This window comes from Pseudopipra pipra, chromosome 13 (genome assembly GCF_036250125.1).
Source record: "Pseudopipra pipra isolate bDixPip1 chromosome 13, bDixPip1.hap1, whole genome shotgun sequence".
Classification (NCBI taxonomy): Eukaryota; Metazoa; Chordata; class Aves; order Passeriformes; family Pipridae; genus Pseudopipra; species Pseudopipra pipra.
The window spans coordinates 11235891-11251564 of record NC_087561.1 but is presented as its reverse complement, the minus strand read 5'-3'; the positions used below and the strand labels follow the sequence as shown (position 1 = coordinate 11251564).

General features: G+C 47.1%; 1 protein-coding gene across 3 annotated transcripts in view; it reads left to right on the top strand.

The window, feature by feature from the left end:
• The first annotated feature begins 3827 nt into the window (after positions 1 to 3827).
• Positions 3828 to 15674, top strand: part of GPC3 (glypican 3) — a 146485-nt gene continuing 134638 nt past the window's right edge. The window contains exons 1-2 of one of the 3 annotated variants that reach the window (XM_064670010.1): positions 3828 to 4065; positions 12966 to 13127. In XM_064670010.1, the coding sequence (XP_064526080.1) occupies positions 3909 to 4065; positions 12966 to 13127 (319 nt within the window). In that variant the 5' untranslated portion in view covers positions 3828 to 3908. Of the gene's footprint in view, positions 4066 to 12773; positions 12877 to 12965; positions 13128 to 15674 lie in introns of those variants that run through there. The other 2 variants (XM_064670008.1, XM_064670009.1) reach the window with 2 other exon arrangements.

Genomic DNA, 15674 nt, shown 5'->3' with positions numbered 1-15674 from the left:
TCTGAAGTGTCTCATTTTTGAGCAGGGAAAGTGATTTGTCTGTGTATTCTTGATGTACAGCCCTATTGGCATCTGCAGTGTCTTTAAGTGATGTATCTCTCTGAAGGCTTCACTGCTTCTGCTGTGTGATCTGCTCCCAACAAACTCCAGAGAGCGAGTGATTTATCAGCCACTGCTTTTTAGGGTGAGGAAAAGGCTAATGCTTTATGGATCTATCAGCATTCCTGTATGGCACACAGAATACAATATCCTGCCAAAGAGAGGAGGGATGTCTGCTACCTGGCAATCCATCATTTCTCCCAGTGCCCCATGGCAAATGGACTTTTCTTTTTTCCGTCAGGCTATGTGCGAGTACTGTTATATAGTGAAGAGCTTCTCCCTTCTCCTCCTCCACAAATGGTTATGAAAGCCTGAAAATGCAGCTTCTGCAGGGTGCAGAATAAGATGGGAAGGGTCATTTTGACAGGGCGAAGCCATCATTGCCTGCTTCCAGCAGGCTCCTGATTCCAGCAGGACACGTGAGATCTCAAGTGATGCAGCTGGGCCATAATCAGCACAACATGATCACATCAGAGATGAGAAATCCAGGCCAAATGTGCCCATGTAGACTGTCAGGTATGTGCCAAAAACATGCAGATGTGTCAACAGATGCTCCAAGTTTTTCCTTTCCTGCCCTGCCCCACGGTGATTTCCTCCATTATAGGCATGGCTCAGCTGACCTTGTCCCCATGGAGCTCATCCATCCCATCCACAGAGTAAGTGAAATGTGTTTATAACCTGGTAAGCATCTACTGGCGCATATGAATCCCTCTCCTACATCTCTCCTTGGTGTTTTAATTGATTCAGGGTTTTCCCAATGGAGAACTTCATAAGAGCATTTGATAAAATCAGCTACACACAATCCTGCCTCTCATTACTTACAGGCTTGAGGCAGGTAGATGATTAAGTGAATTTTTTACGGTGCGAGCAGTTGTAACAAGGGAAATTATCATCCTGGATATGAGACAATGACTTGGCTCTTACTACATCTGCTGGCAGACAACTAACCCAGTGACTTTGCTTCTGATCTTGGAGCAAGTCTTCTGCTTTCTCCTCTAGGACAAATCTGCATTTGCTATCCTCACACATTAAAAGGACAAGTCATATGGATGTGCAGTGCCCAGGAAAATAGCTTCAGACTTTCTTGGTGCTGTTGCAGTCCTGATGGAAGTCAGAGTCTGCAATTGTCACCTTGGGAATGCTTCTGCAGGCACTGGGGTGAAGAGTGTCCTTTAGGCTCGGGGCTGGAGGTGCTACAGGACATGCCAGTAGTGTTAGTCCATGGATCAGATGGGATTCACCTGTTATCTCCATCTAGATGCATCCTAGAGTTTATTACCCCAAGGAAAGTCAGTAATGCTGGAGTGAAAACTGGGGTAAATGAGTGAAAATCACTCACTCCATCAGGGAAATTCTCCAGTTAAAATGTGAATTCTTTTTTTTCCCTGACAGCCAGTGGACTTTGGGTATAATCCAAAATAGTGACTGAAAGAAAGGGCTGCCACTTGGTTTTGTTGTACATTTCTATTTTAACTTGCTTTTGACACATCTCCTTGTTAGTAAATAAACTTTATTTTTGCAGAGAGTTGTTGTTAAGATAATGTCAGATCCCACTGTGAAGCCAGATCCAGTAAAGAGCAGTAATGTTGTTTCCTAATTTGTTTGAAATCTTAAAACACTTCCTCATCTGAGCAGAGATACCTAAATGGCACCTATTTGGCACTGCATGTAATTCTTTGCTCTAATGGCATGCTTGACAATATCTGTGTACTTACCTGGAGCAGCAAAAGCCTCCTGTACTTAAATGAAATACACACAGCAGGTTTGAAGATAAACACAGGAGATGCCTGAATGCTTTTTAGAGAACTGTAATTCAGGTCATAAACATAATATAGATTGCAATAGTGTATATAAAGGAGCGCTTCAAATACCTACCTTTGTGTTTTGCAATTCAGTCCAGCTCATTCCTGACCTAACACAAGGCTGTGCCTGAAACCCAGACTTCCATAAACATAACAAATCCATCACTGAATCAATGAAGGAGATGCAGAAAAGATATTTTAACTATGCAGTGTGACACAGCTCACATGAGCTGCAGCACATGTGCTGCTGGTATTCCATGTAAGGAACCAGGAGAAATGAAAACGGGTAAAGGATGACTCCTCATCTGTATCACCGAGCACATGCCTGCTCTTAGCTCTGCTGAAACCAGGCACAATTTGCACTGTGGAGCACCTCCACCTCTAAGCAAAATGAAATTTCTGGATTTCTCTGAATTCCTGCAAAGCAGGACTTTTTGCTGCCCGGTTAATGGGAATTTTGTCAGTCGTGCTTACCAGACACAATAAACAGATAATAAATAGCACAGTCTGTGGACAGCAACAGGCTCCAACAATCCATTAACCAACGAGACATGTTGCACATTCCAGCTTATTAGACTCATATCCATAATATATTCTAACAATCGCTCCCTGGCAGGCATTTTCTTAGAACAAATACACAGGTTGGACTTTCATTTTTTATCTCTCTTCAAAATTTCAGAGTGAAAAAGAGCTGGTAGCAAGCCATTAGCAATAATTTGATCCTGCATTTGCACTGGAAATTTTAAAATAGATTTTTCTTCTGTTCTTCTGCTTGTGCTTGCTGCCTCATTGTTTTTCTGTGCATTGTGCAGGCTGGGGTGAGCGGTGAGGAGACTGCCTGAGCTAACATTGTTTTGGCAGTTTTTCATATGTAGCCCTTGCTGTTTTAAATAAAGCCTTCCCTCGCCCCACCTGCTTGCTTCCCACTTTGTACAGCTGCTTGCTGAGTGTGGGCCCCTTCCAGCTGAGCATGAAGTGCTGGTATTTAAGGTCTTTTTATGGTGGGATGGAGCTGGCATGTCTTGGTCCTGGCTGGTGCAGCAGTGAGGGTCCCTGCGTCCTTGCTGCCAGGACGGTGGGACCCTGGGGGAACTCTAGCTCAGTGAGTGAGGCATTTCCAACAGCTCCATCTGGAAATTGGTGCAGAAATGGTCTTGCTGGAAAAACACAATCTGCTCATGTACAGCTGCCTGTTTCCAGTGTGATTTGTCCAGCGTTCACCCAACTGCACCCCAGACCCGTGGCACCCCTAGACCCCTCAGAGACCGGGTTATCCAGGCTTCAGTGCTGCCCCGGGGGCCCTGCACTCAGCACTACTCTGCTGTCACGGCAGAGTTTCCAGGTGAATCCTGCTCCGTCCTTTCACCTTAAGAAAAGGGGGTGGTGTGGCGTGCGGAACTTCGCTCTTCCTTGCAGCTCAAACGGGAGATGGTGAGGGCTCAAGAGACGCTCTGTTCACTCACGGTGCAGCACTACGCACTCGTGCAAACATGTGCAAACGAGGGACGGCGCATCCCGCATCCCACACCAGGTGCGCGCGTGGGGCGGCGCGGGGGCTGCACCGCGCGGGCAGCGAGCGAGGGAGCAGCGGGGCGGAGCTGCGCACCCGCCAGCAGCAGTGCCGGCATGGGAATGGGAATGGGGATGGGAATGGGGATGGGGATGGGGACGGGGATCGCGATTGTCGGTGCCCGCACAGGTGCGGCGCGGGACAGGTGTGGCGCGTGCTGGGGGCGGGGCCTCCCCGCGGGGACCAATCAGCGCCGGGGCAGTGCCGCGCGCGGGGCGAGTTTGGCGGGAGAGGGGGGGCGAGCACCAATCACGTTCGGGGCCGGGCGGGGCGGGGGCCAATCGGGGCGCGGTGGGCGGGGCGGGACGGCGCGCGCGGAGCCGGGACGGGCTCCCCGGGAGCGCCGCGCGAGGCGCGGAGCTGAGTTCCGGCTGCTCCCGGCACGGCGGGAATGCCCGCTGGCAGCGCGTAGAGGAGCGCCTCGGTGCCCCGGGAGGATGTCGGGGAGCGGCGGAGCGCTGCTGCTGGCGGCTGCGCTGCTCGGTGTCCTGGGAGCCGCGCAGCCGGCGGGGGAAGCCGCCTGCCGCCCGGTCCGCGCCGCCTTCCAGGTGCTGCAGCCCGGAGCCAAGTGGGTGCCCGAGAGCCCCGTGCCAGGTGAGACCGCCCTGCCCCGTGGCGTCCGGCCGGCCGCCATCCCCCCGCCGGTGCCCGCCGGTGCCCGCCGGAGCCCGCCGGAGCCCGGGGCCGCTCGGGTGCGGGGCGAAGCGGCTGCAGCCGCCCCGAGCCGGGGCCGCAGGGGAGGGTCGCTGCGCGGCTGCGGGACGCTGCGGAGCCGGGTGCGGGCTGCCCGCTCTCCCACCGCCCGCGGGGAATTGCTCGGTGCCGGTGGCCGCCGGGCTCCGCGCTTCGGACGCGGGGATAACACGGAGGCTCCGGTTACGTGTGGAGTGGGAACCCGATGAATGAGCGTGTCTTTATTGCACTCGGTTTGCTCAGGGGGTCTTCCACTGAGGCAGAGCTGCAGCGCTGCCGGCAGAACCAGCGCCCCTTGTCCCCGTCCTTGCTGCTGTCGGGGGTCCGGTGCGAGGTCCCCGGGAGACCGCGATGTCCCTGCCGGTGAGCAGAGGCTCCACGCACCCGTCGTGTCTCCTCAGGTCCCGTTTTCCTCTCCGCCAGAGCCGTTTTCCATAGTGTGTCGCGGTGTGCCAGGGTCCTAGGGCAATCCCGCTCTGTAAAGCCCATTCCAAGAGCATCTAAACCCTCATCTCAGCCTGAGCCCGGGAGCTGCAGCAGCTCTAGAGGATGGGGCTGGAAGGAGGGAGCGCGGCGGTCCCCGAGCTGTGCGGGTGCCGTGCGGGGCGCGAGGGCACAGTGGGAGGCTGTGAAGGATCTGGGCGAGGTGTTACTCTGCTCTGCAGTTCCCATTACAGGTGGCTGCCTGGGTGGTACCGCACCAAACCTCCCCACCAACGCCCTGCAAGGCTGCTTTTGGTATATTTGCCTCATACCTATTTTAAAATGCAAGTGAAACACTTGAATTCCCTGTCTTTTAAAGGTTTCTTTTGCAGCTTTTTGGGAGCTAGGGAGCGTCGGCTGCTCCAGGTGGGCGGCTGTGTGCTGGGAGTGTGTGTCCACAAACCGATCAGTTTTGATGGCTGCGTTACGGAGCTGCCTGGAGAGCTCGGGTGCTCCTGCTTGGGTTCAATACACAGGAGAACGCCTGCTCTGAAAACCTTATGATCAAAGTATGAGAAGGAAAAGATAACAGGCAAACGTGACAGGCAGGGGAGGTGCAATGAGATCATCGCCAGCAGTAGCTGCTTTTAATAACGACGTGTTGAGTTACGTTTTTTTGCATTTGTTGTCGCACAGATCAGAAACACAAGAGTTGCTTCAGCAGTGAACTGCTGCAGCGCTGGAGAGGAAAGGGGGGAAGCAGAATGCCCAGGGCTAGGACTGCAAGGTCTTGGGGCTGCTGGTGCAAACCCCAAGTCTTTTAGTCTGTAGGACTGTAGCAATGCCTCATCTTACCAACAGCTGTGAGAGCTTGAAGGAGAGTTTAGGTGTAAGTCCTGGTGAGTGTACCTTCCCTATCCCTTCCTTTCCTTACGTGCCCTTCCCATATAATTTTTGACACTTAATGCGCCCTTCAGACCAGCTGTAGGAGCAGCTTATCTTCTCTCTCCATCCTGCAGGACCTTGGTCTCCTAGTCAGTAAGGAAGTGGCACTGGTAACGCTTTCCAGTGAAATGTTTGCATGGAGAGTTGCAGGAGACGGAAAGAGCTGCTCTTATCACCACTGAAATTACAAATTCTGTAGTTTGTTTGTAATCACAGAAGCAAGGGAAGACATTTCTTTTAAAGTCAGTGAAATCCTTCCTTTGATTCCTCGGTAACTTGGTTGGAGTATGTTTTTACACACTCCAGGGAGGTGATGGACGGGTGGGCAGGTCCCTGTAGGATGAATCCCATCGGAGGCTGTGCTGTGAGTGTTTGAGGGGCTGCTGAGGCTGCTGTGTTGGGTCCTGCACCAGAAACTGATAGCATCCTCCATCCTGGCCTGGCTGTGATTGCAGTGGGTGTTTTGTCCTGGTATCTTCCCTTCCTGGCAGGGTTCAGGTTGCTGGAGTTGCTCAGTTGTGCTCTTTCTCCCCTGGGAGCCCCAGCTGCATCCGTGATAATCAGGAGGAGTGAGGAGCCCTTTGCCACTCTACCGAGCCTGTGGGTAGCTGGATCAATATCTCGTAGCAGGGCTGGTGTTTCAAGTGAATGCATCCAGCTTGTTATGATGATAAAGTTCCCACATATCAAATCGAAAGTGGATTTTACATTTGCCTAAGTACATAAACTTGATCATAATTAAAGCAACGACTGCTTGCTTATACCTTGGATCTGGCCCATCTTGCATGACTCTGTGTAGTAATTACACTTCAGAGCACTTGCTTCTCCTAGTAGCAGCTGCATAAATCTCTGTAATAGGGGAGCATCACTCAAGGACTATTTTCCATGCATCTGTTTATTGCTTTTCTTCCTTTCATACATCTGTCAATTAAAAAAAATTTTTGGAGTTTCCAGCCACAAGTCACCACGGAATCAATTCTGAGAACCTTTGCCTATGGATCATACCTCCCTGGAGAAACTGAGGGTTAAACAAAATGTGGATTTTTTTTTTTTTTTGGACATGAACAGAAAACAATGCCTTCTGGAAGCCCCCATTTTGCATTATGAGCAGTTGTGGCTGAAGGAGTAAGTAGAGGAAACACTGCTGAGTTGCAACACATGCAGGAGAAATGTCCCATGGCTCCATTTTACTGGATCAGTGGTGCGTGGGCTGGGGGGACATTGTCACAGCACTCTCTGTAGGAGAGCTCTGAAGGAGCCAGAGACCACACTTCTAATTAAAAAACAAAAAAAGAAAGGGCAATTCTCATAAATATAAGGGAAGTGTCATGCTGTTTCATGAGCAGTATTGATGTTCTGGGAGTAATTCTTGCTGAAGGCGTGCATCAGGCAGTGAGAAGCTTGGTCTCTGTTCCTTTTTGAGCTCTGGAGCAGCTTTGGAATACTTGGAGGTGGGCAGTATCATGACCTAACTACTGTCAGCTGTGTCTGAGTGTTTGGAGGGGTGGGAGGATGTAATTCACGGCAACAGCTTAACTGGAGCTGGATCAGAGGTCCTGTGCTGGAGAAAAGCGAAGGCAGGGTGATGGGAGAGTGGTTTTCTTAGGGTTTTCTGAAGGTGAGACTTAATGCCAGCTCCTGAGTCAGCCTGTGGTTCTGCCCTGGGGTTGCTTCATGTTCTTTCTTTCATATGTTGCCCATGTTGATTTTCTTCCTCCATTTGTTCTTTTCCCTGCGTAATTTCTCATATATAAACAGTAGCTTAAATTTCCATTTCTCCTGGTCTGTTTTTCTCTTTTCTTTGCCATTTGGGTTTCTTTGTGTTGGTGTTGATGTTCCAGGTAATTGTGCTGGTGCATGTGGGTGGAGGGGATGGATGTCTCTGCCCTGGGATAAAGGAAAGCTGAGGAATATTTATCTTGACAGAAATATCTGCTAGTGGCTCTGTTTTCCTTCTCCCATGGCAAGATGCAATTTCCAGCTTTTTGTTAATTTTCTTTGATGGAAACAAATATAGATTCACCCTAAGAAAGTAGGAGATTAGCCTTTTGCTTTTGGACTTGAGGTGTAAAGCTTTACAACTGGCTGGCTGAGTGTGTCAAGCTTTCTTCTCTCTTTTATTTCTGGCAGCTGCTGTGTGCCAACGTACAGTTTAAAAATTAAAAATCCCAACTCTTCCCACTGGTCTCAATGCGCCTTTGCTTGTGAGCTGGTTCCCTTTGTACTCCTGCTCTTTTATTCTGTTTTTCCTGAGTGGGACTAATGATGCTCCTCCCTGTGCAGCCTTTCCATTTAGCTTAGCACAGTGGTTTAAGAGCTTAGTTTACTAGATAATTGAGTTTTCTGTTCTTAATTATTTCAGGCCTGCAAGTTGCTCTCTTGATAGTTAAGAGAGCAAGAGCAGAACCCTAAAATTTAGTAACCTCCCCAGGCAATGGTTTTATAGTGAGATCATTAATTTTATTTTTTTTTCCCAGGGGTTAACTTTAACAACATCCTGAACAGTGTTCTTCCCAGTCTCTGGAATGGCTGTAGGATTTGTGTGCTTGTGACTGTAACAAGTGTGTTTGGTGAGTGGGTGCCCACAAATTAACTCCCTGCTTTTGATGGCAGTATTGTTAATACATTTGTACATTTGTTAGGAGGAAACTTTTACTCTGTAAACCCTATTTTTCTCTAACTTCTTTTAAAAGATGTGGTTTTATAGAGCATTAGATTTGCATGAGAATCATCTGGCCGACATTGCAAGACCTGGGGAGGAATCGAGAGTCAGATGGCCTTGTGAAACACAAAATGGAATTGAAAATAAAGGATAATTAAGCAGTAATAAATACCCATGTAGTACCCATACTGTTCCAACTTTAATCACCTATTGAATGAGGCTGGTTTATAATTTATATCTCTTTAATTAGGTTTTAAAAGATCAGCACTTAACCTGGGTTCTAAACAGTTGCATTTGCTTTCCCCCCCAAATGCTGAGCATTAAAAGCCACTGACAGATGCACAACATAATTTAAAAGAAGGTTTTTAATAAAAACTATTGAAATAGCTGGGGGGAAATCCACTATATTTAAATGTTGAATCACTGCTTTTATCTATTTAAAGCATGATGCTGACTGTAAAACAATTGGAGGAGGAAAATTGACCCAAAACAGTATCTTTCTTGTTGGTGATATTAACAAATTGTTGAGCTAAGAGGGTGGGAGGAGGCCCTCTGACATTTCCAGACTGCAGAAGGCGAAGGTGCTGCTGCACAGGGTAGCAGAGCCCACCCCTCATGGGGAGGAGGCTGCAGGAATGTAATGTTAAGCAGGGGTGGGTTCTTATTTTGGCGATGCCTGGGGTAAATTCGAGGGGAATGTTAATCTGATTTAAGTTGCCATTGGATCTGGGTGGGAAGGCTTATGTGCCCAGTGGAAAGCACGACTTGTCTGCCTGTGTCTGATGACAGGGTTGAAGCTATCCTGGGATGCTTAAAATCAAAGGAAAATCCTTCAGCCTCGTGAAGGAGTTCACAACTGCCCATAGATGTTCTCAGGGTTTTTTTCTTTGACATTTAATCCACTGAAATTATTTTCACTTCTGCTGTGCTAACCACCTATCTGCGGGGATAATTGTACATCAAAGTCAAATGTAATGCTTTAAATTCACTGCTGCCCAGTCTTCAGTACAAATTCCCTGTGTAAGGAGGAGGAAGAGGCAGGGTGCTACTGAAATTACTGCAGCTCTAGAGTTTATTTCTGTCAGCTGGGAGTATATGCGAAATTATTGGAGCATTTACACTGCTGTTCCCCAAGATGGCATAAATGGCACAGTTGTGATGGTGCCTGGCGTTCCTGCACCCATGGAAGAGGCTGCATCCAGCACCTTCTCATCCATGGGAGGTGGGTGTCAGAGGGTCAGGCTCCCGTGCTTAGATTCTCATTGTCTCACTAATCTTGCAAAGATTGGTATGTGAGCATCCAAATGCAGTTTAATAAAACGGTTGCAGTAATTCGTGGGACACTTTCTTTCTGAAAATGAGTTTGTAATGATTTATAGCAAAAGGAGAAGGTTGTTTGCAAGGGCTGAGACTGGCATTATGAGGTGTAATGACTTGAAACTTTAAGAAAAAGGGGTTGTGTAGGTTGGGAGATAAAAACAGTCTTAACAGTAAGGGCCATTAGGCAGCGGAATGGGCTCTGCTATCTCACAAGCCGGAGGTGTTTGTGTTAGATAAAATGCTGAGAGGGGGTGGATTGGGAGTCAGGGGTAGGATTTGATGACTCACAGGACCTTTTCCAGGCATTTTTTTGAGCCAGAAACGTGTGGCACTTTAATTCATTTATTGCTCATGTCTGGTCCGTGGGCTTGCTGTTTCCAGGCGTTCGTGTCTTTGCATCCACCACATTTCTGCAGCACCCCTGGTTTGCACAGCCCCCAACCCTTGGGGTGTAGGATCTGAGTCTCTTGGGGGGTGCTGCACCTTGGGGAGTGCAGAAAAGGCTCCTTCAAGCAATGGGATGAATGAACCCCCAACACATTTGCAGGTTAAAAAGCTCTATCCCTGTTTCATCAGTGTCTGCTGGGGCTGGGGTCAGCGGGGTGGGTTAATGGCTCCTGGGGGACTGACATTAAAACCTGCCCTTACTACGGGGACTTGCAGATGGGACTGTTTGAGCCAGCTCACCATCTGGGAGAGCCACACACAGAAAATAACTGGCAGATGGGAGTCCAGCCCCCATTCCCTGTCCCTCTGTAGCAATACTGTGCCAAGAAGGACCTTGTCCCTGGTACCTTGTAAGAGCCTGTTCTGCCTGTGTTGACCTGTTGCATTTACCGTGGTTTCTGGTCAGTGGTGTTAGTTGACTGTCTCTGTAAAATGTTTTAAGCCGTCAGAGTTAATTCCTGGGCTTTTTCCTCCTCCTCTGTGATTGCTCTGGTACAGCATGTGTCTTTTTACTGCATAAAAATAAAAATCCATTTAAGGGGAGAAATTGCCTTAATTGCTAAAAAGAAGGATGGGACATGAGTAGGTGACCTTTGCTGCTTCCTATCTCTGGCTTTAACTTGCACAGGCCTCTTAATTGCCAGCTCTCAGATTTTTCTACATTGGTATTTCCATTAATCACTGAAGGCTTTTTTTTTTTTTTTAGATAATTTGAAATGTGTCCTAATATAATAAATGTAGGAGGAAATAAGCTTTATATTAAAAAGAAATTTATGGCTGTATTGTAGTGTTAAAAGGACTGTGCTAAGCCTTTTGGCGGCGTAAATTGACTTGGGTTTGACTTTAAAAAACCTCTGGAACTTGATGTTACACAACTGCTCCTCTCATTAACGCAGTGTCCTGCTGTTATGTGGCTTTTTGGTCCCCGTTATTTTTTCAGTGCATGAAATACCTGTCGCTGTGCTCCTCTGGAGTGGGTGAGTTCAAGAACTGCTGAGACTCGAGTTTTAGATGTCAATGGTGCCGGCTCTGTGTCAGAGGGCTGGAGGATGGAATTTTTGCTGTGCATCCTGCTTTGCAGAAGGAGAAACTGAGGCAGCAGGGAGTGATGGAGCCAGGATGGGGGTGTGGATCCCTCTCCCCCCTTTGCCATGTGTTTTGGGTTTGTTTTGTTTTTTTTTTTTAGTGACAGCAGGACCTGCACTGGTTTAATCTCCTTTCCCCACGTGCGATGCATGTTGCAGATGAAGCATTTCATGTTTCTTTTCCAAGGCTGTGCTGGTGGAAGGGATGGGACTGGGGGGAGGAGGTTTCTGCTGTTGCTGCTTCTGAGCCCTGACAGCTGGTTTTCCCTTGGCACTGTGCATGACTCTTCTTCAAGAGGTACACGATTGAACTGACATTAATATTAATCCTGTTCTTCTAGATTACACTTGCAGAAGCGACTTTTGACACTTTCTAGTAATTAGGGAGAGAGTGGATGTGGTAAAAGACTCTTAAGAAGGAGAGGAGAGAAGAGGGGAACCTAGAAGGATGTGTAACCCTTTGAGAGCAAAGATGTAAATCACCAAACTTGCTTCTATTAAGGAAAAAACTTCTATAGCAAACAGGAAGGCAGAGTGAGGTCTGAGAGGTGTGAGGAGCCTTCACTCTGGGCTGTTGGTCACTGGCTTGGAGACTGCTTCCTAATCCCAGTTCTGGACAGGGCTGAGCCTAGCAGGGAGCTACTCCTGCTCTGGGCACAATGCAGCTTGGGTGGCAGACACTGAAATGTGAGGTCCTGACTGCTCTCTGACCCTGGATAACTCTTTTTAAAGGAGTTGTTGCTTGCTGTTTGAGTTTCTAACAGCAGCATCAGATTAAACGTCTTTTGCATGGGGAGGGCTATTTGCTTTGATATGAGCTTGTTGCTCTGCTTGTATTTGTGAGGCCTCAGTTTGCTCTTGAAAGTTGATCAAAAATGAGACTTTTCATTTCTGCTACTTCCATCTCTTCTGTTTCATCTTTTGTTGTCTAAGCCCAGAAAGATTTCTAATTATTTTTCTAGATTTTATTTATTTTTACCTAACTACACCTTTCCTAAAATTGCCTACTTCCTCCATGAGTAAGTGCTCTGAGAATGCCAAAAAACATTTAACTTCACTGATCAGTGCTAAGAGTTACAGCTGCAGGTACCAGAGCAAGTGATGTCCTCCTGGCCTTTGTCCCCTGGCTTTTGTCCCATCCTGGTGAATGGGTGAAGGTGCTGCCTGTGCAGTAGCACATCTGCTGAGGAGACTTTTTCCTTGTGCAGTGCTCAGTGCATCCCTCAGGATCTGTCTCTCTGCAGCAGGATTCCACAACTGAAGTGGTGGACCTTGGGCTTTGCCTATTGGAATGGAAGAAGGATGGGATGAGGGAATTGGTGGGAGGACTCAGATATGTACAATTTAAAACACAGCAGTAAAAAGCCAAGTAAATCATTATTGTTGTGTCCTTCTGTTGTTATTGTTGCTGGGGATGGAAAAGGATGGAAATTGCAGGCAAATAACACTATTATGTTTTAAACTAGTTTTAAGTCTTTATGCAAATTACAGTCGTACCCTCCTTGATGTACTATGTTTGTTGCTCTATTCATTGCAAATCTGCAGCCTCAAATCCTGTCCCGTTTTCCACCTCCCGTCTTTTTTGTCTGCCCGTGGCTCCTCACCGGAGTGCCTGGGAGACAGCAGGGCAATGCTCAGGATCGCTCTGCTCGGCACCAGCCCATCAATGGGTGGAGTGTGTGGGAGCTAAAGCAAGCAGTGTGCTGGCAGGCAAACACAGCTCTTAGGGGCTATTGCTCAGCAATCCTCGCTCTGCCTTATCAGTCCTCTCCTTTGGCCAGGCTGCTTGCTCAGGACAAATTGCAGAAATGTCATCAATTTGCCCAAGCAGTAATTGCAGCAATACTGATGTATGGAATTGGTTTCCTCTTTACTCCCAGCAATCCTAATGCAAATTTTCTGCTCTTATGTCTCTCCAGGGACTGATCTGCAGGTATGTATCCCAAAGGGCTCCACATGCTGCTCGAGGAAGATGGAGGAGAAGTACCAGGCAACAGCCCGTCTGAACATAGAGCAGCTCCTGCAGTCTGCCAGCATGGAGCTGAAGTTCCTTGTCATCCAGAACGCTGCTGTCTTCCAAGGTGAGTGCTGAGGGAGCCAGTGCTTCTCCTTCTCTTCCTCAGCACCTGGCGTTTGGAAGCACAGGTGGCCGGAAGCTTTCTGTTCACTTGTTTTCATATTTTTGTATATGTCCTTAGTTAAGCCAATACACCTGTTTTGGTATATGGTTGCTCTGCAGAGCTTGTCTTAAATATTCCTGCAGCTGCAACAGCAAATGTAAATTTAAAGACTAAACCTCTTGAAGTGCAAATTTAAAAATGAATGAAAAACTCACTTCTCCAAGAATTAAAATCTCTGTGCAAGTACCATCTTGATTCTGGCAGTCCCAAAATACGGGTTGAAGTTATATGATCTGGTTGTCTGCTTGGTAAGATCTGATTCAACTGTGTGTAGGGTTTATTACCCATCACACAACAAAGTTGGTTATTCCATGGAAAGGTGGGCAGAGGCTGCCTTATTCACAAACTGGTTCCTGGTGCTCTAGTATTTGAGTGCTTGGTGACCTGATGCCCTGCTGTCTGTGGCATCTCTCTTTCTAATGATAATGTGATGTTTTTGTTAGGACTTTTTTCTGTTTGTTTGCAAAATGGATCTTTGAATATTTTTTAGCGTGGATGCACACTAGTTTGTACCACTTAAATCTGCAATCATTCTTTTTAAGGCCTTTACACAAGCAAAACTTATTCCCTCCATGGTTTATGTGCGGTGAAATGATGGCTTGTTTGTTGAGTGGTGGCCTGTTGAGGTTCTGTCATTCTGTATTCATGGTGCTTTTGCCTGTATTTAAAGAGGAAATCATGGGCAATCAAGCGTTTTTTTTTCCTTCATGATGATATTTTTGCAGAATAATTGATTTATTTCTGTTTATGTCTCACTAATAGCAGGACTCAAGGCCTGCTGAAGCCTGTGAGATCACGGCAGAGCTCTGTTCTGGGCCACAACTGCCTGATGAAGTCTAATGTGTTGTTTTTCTCAATGTAAGATCAAATAAATTGCTGAGGAGATAAGAGCGTATTTTTCCTCCCAGTACTTCTTAATGTAGTGACCATTAAGTTCCAATTCTAAGAACCAGAATGGAGAAAAACTAATGAGAGATTGGTTTCCTAGGCATTGGAAATGCAGACCAGCTTCAGAAATGGTGAATAACTTGGCTGGAATACAAAGTGTCTGCCTCCCTCCCATTTGACAAAAACTGCAACATTAGTTTTTATTGTGTGTGGGAATGACACCCTGTGGTTCTGCAGGTTGTGCATAGCAGTGCGGTGCTGTGGCTCTGAACTTTCTGCCTCTTCGGAGAGAGCTGAATCCCTTGCAGGGTTTTTTGTTTGTTTGTTTGTTTGTTTGTTTTGTTGTTTGTTTGTTTTTTCTTCCTGTTTTTTATATTTCCATCCTGGCCCAGAGACCTGTGCAGGGATTTTGAAGCTGATGTTATCTGAGAAGCCTTGATATGCAGAATTGCCATTCTTGGTGGTGGGGAAAAAAAGCCTTCAATTGAACAGTTTCTGACCACTTCTGCTTATAAAAAAAGCTTGTGACTAAAAATCGTTTGCAATCCCATTGAAGAAGAGGAATTCTAGCTGGAACCATTGAGATACTTACTTTAATTATCTTGTATAAAGTGTTTTGGACTTGGAAGGACAATTCATTAGGGTTTGAACATTGTTTACCATTGTTATCTTTAAAATTAGTCTGAAAATCTGTAGAAGAACTCTTTTTAAAATAGGTTGATCTTTTGATTGCTGCTTAAGAATATTTTGATGACTTCAGTGCCAGAGGCTGTTCCAGCTGTAGAAATTGTGCTTTCACCCAACACATGGTCTGAGTTGTTCTGGGCACTGTAGGGGACAGGCTTCTCTCTCAAGGCATCTCTAAAGGAGCTGGTGCTGAGGTATGTAGTGTCCCAAATCAAACTCCACATGCTGTTTGCATCCTCCCATGTTTCCAAGGTATGTGCTGGGACAGCTGCCTGGAATACTGGAGTGGCCAGGGAAGAGGAGCCTGTGGTGCCTGAGCACCTCCCGCAGGTCCTGCTCGAAGCTGGGGACAGATACACTGTTGCTTTGGGAATTGGGACTGCAGGAGTGGGATATCTCCAAGCAATGCCAGCTTGGAGGTGTGCTCTGGCAGGGCAGAGAGCTCTCTCTGTGTCTTGCATTGGGTCAGACCCCGGTACCAATCTGGGGACCCAGCACAGAGGATGGATAATTGCACCACTCTGGAGAGTGGGGAAGTGTGTTGGTATGGAAACACAGCCAAACCACTCATATAAAAAACACAAATGTGAAATCCTTCAGAGTTAATTTCGACCTTTTTAGCCTGGCATCTAAAGGAACTGCTAGTCTGACAAACAGAATCTCACCCAGATGTTATTATTTTGCACCAAATTTAATATCTTCCTGCTGAAGCTAGAGCAGCATCTCTGCTGATAAAGATCAAGGGAAATTGTCTGGCATTTACAGGAAATCTCATCCAGGCCTATCTGTTACAATGTTCACTTAGCAAAGTTTATTAGATTATTAGTTTTAGACCCTTGGGCTTTTTTTATTGCAGTTAAGAAGGAAAAATCC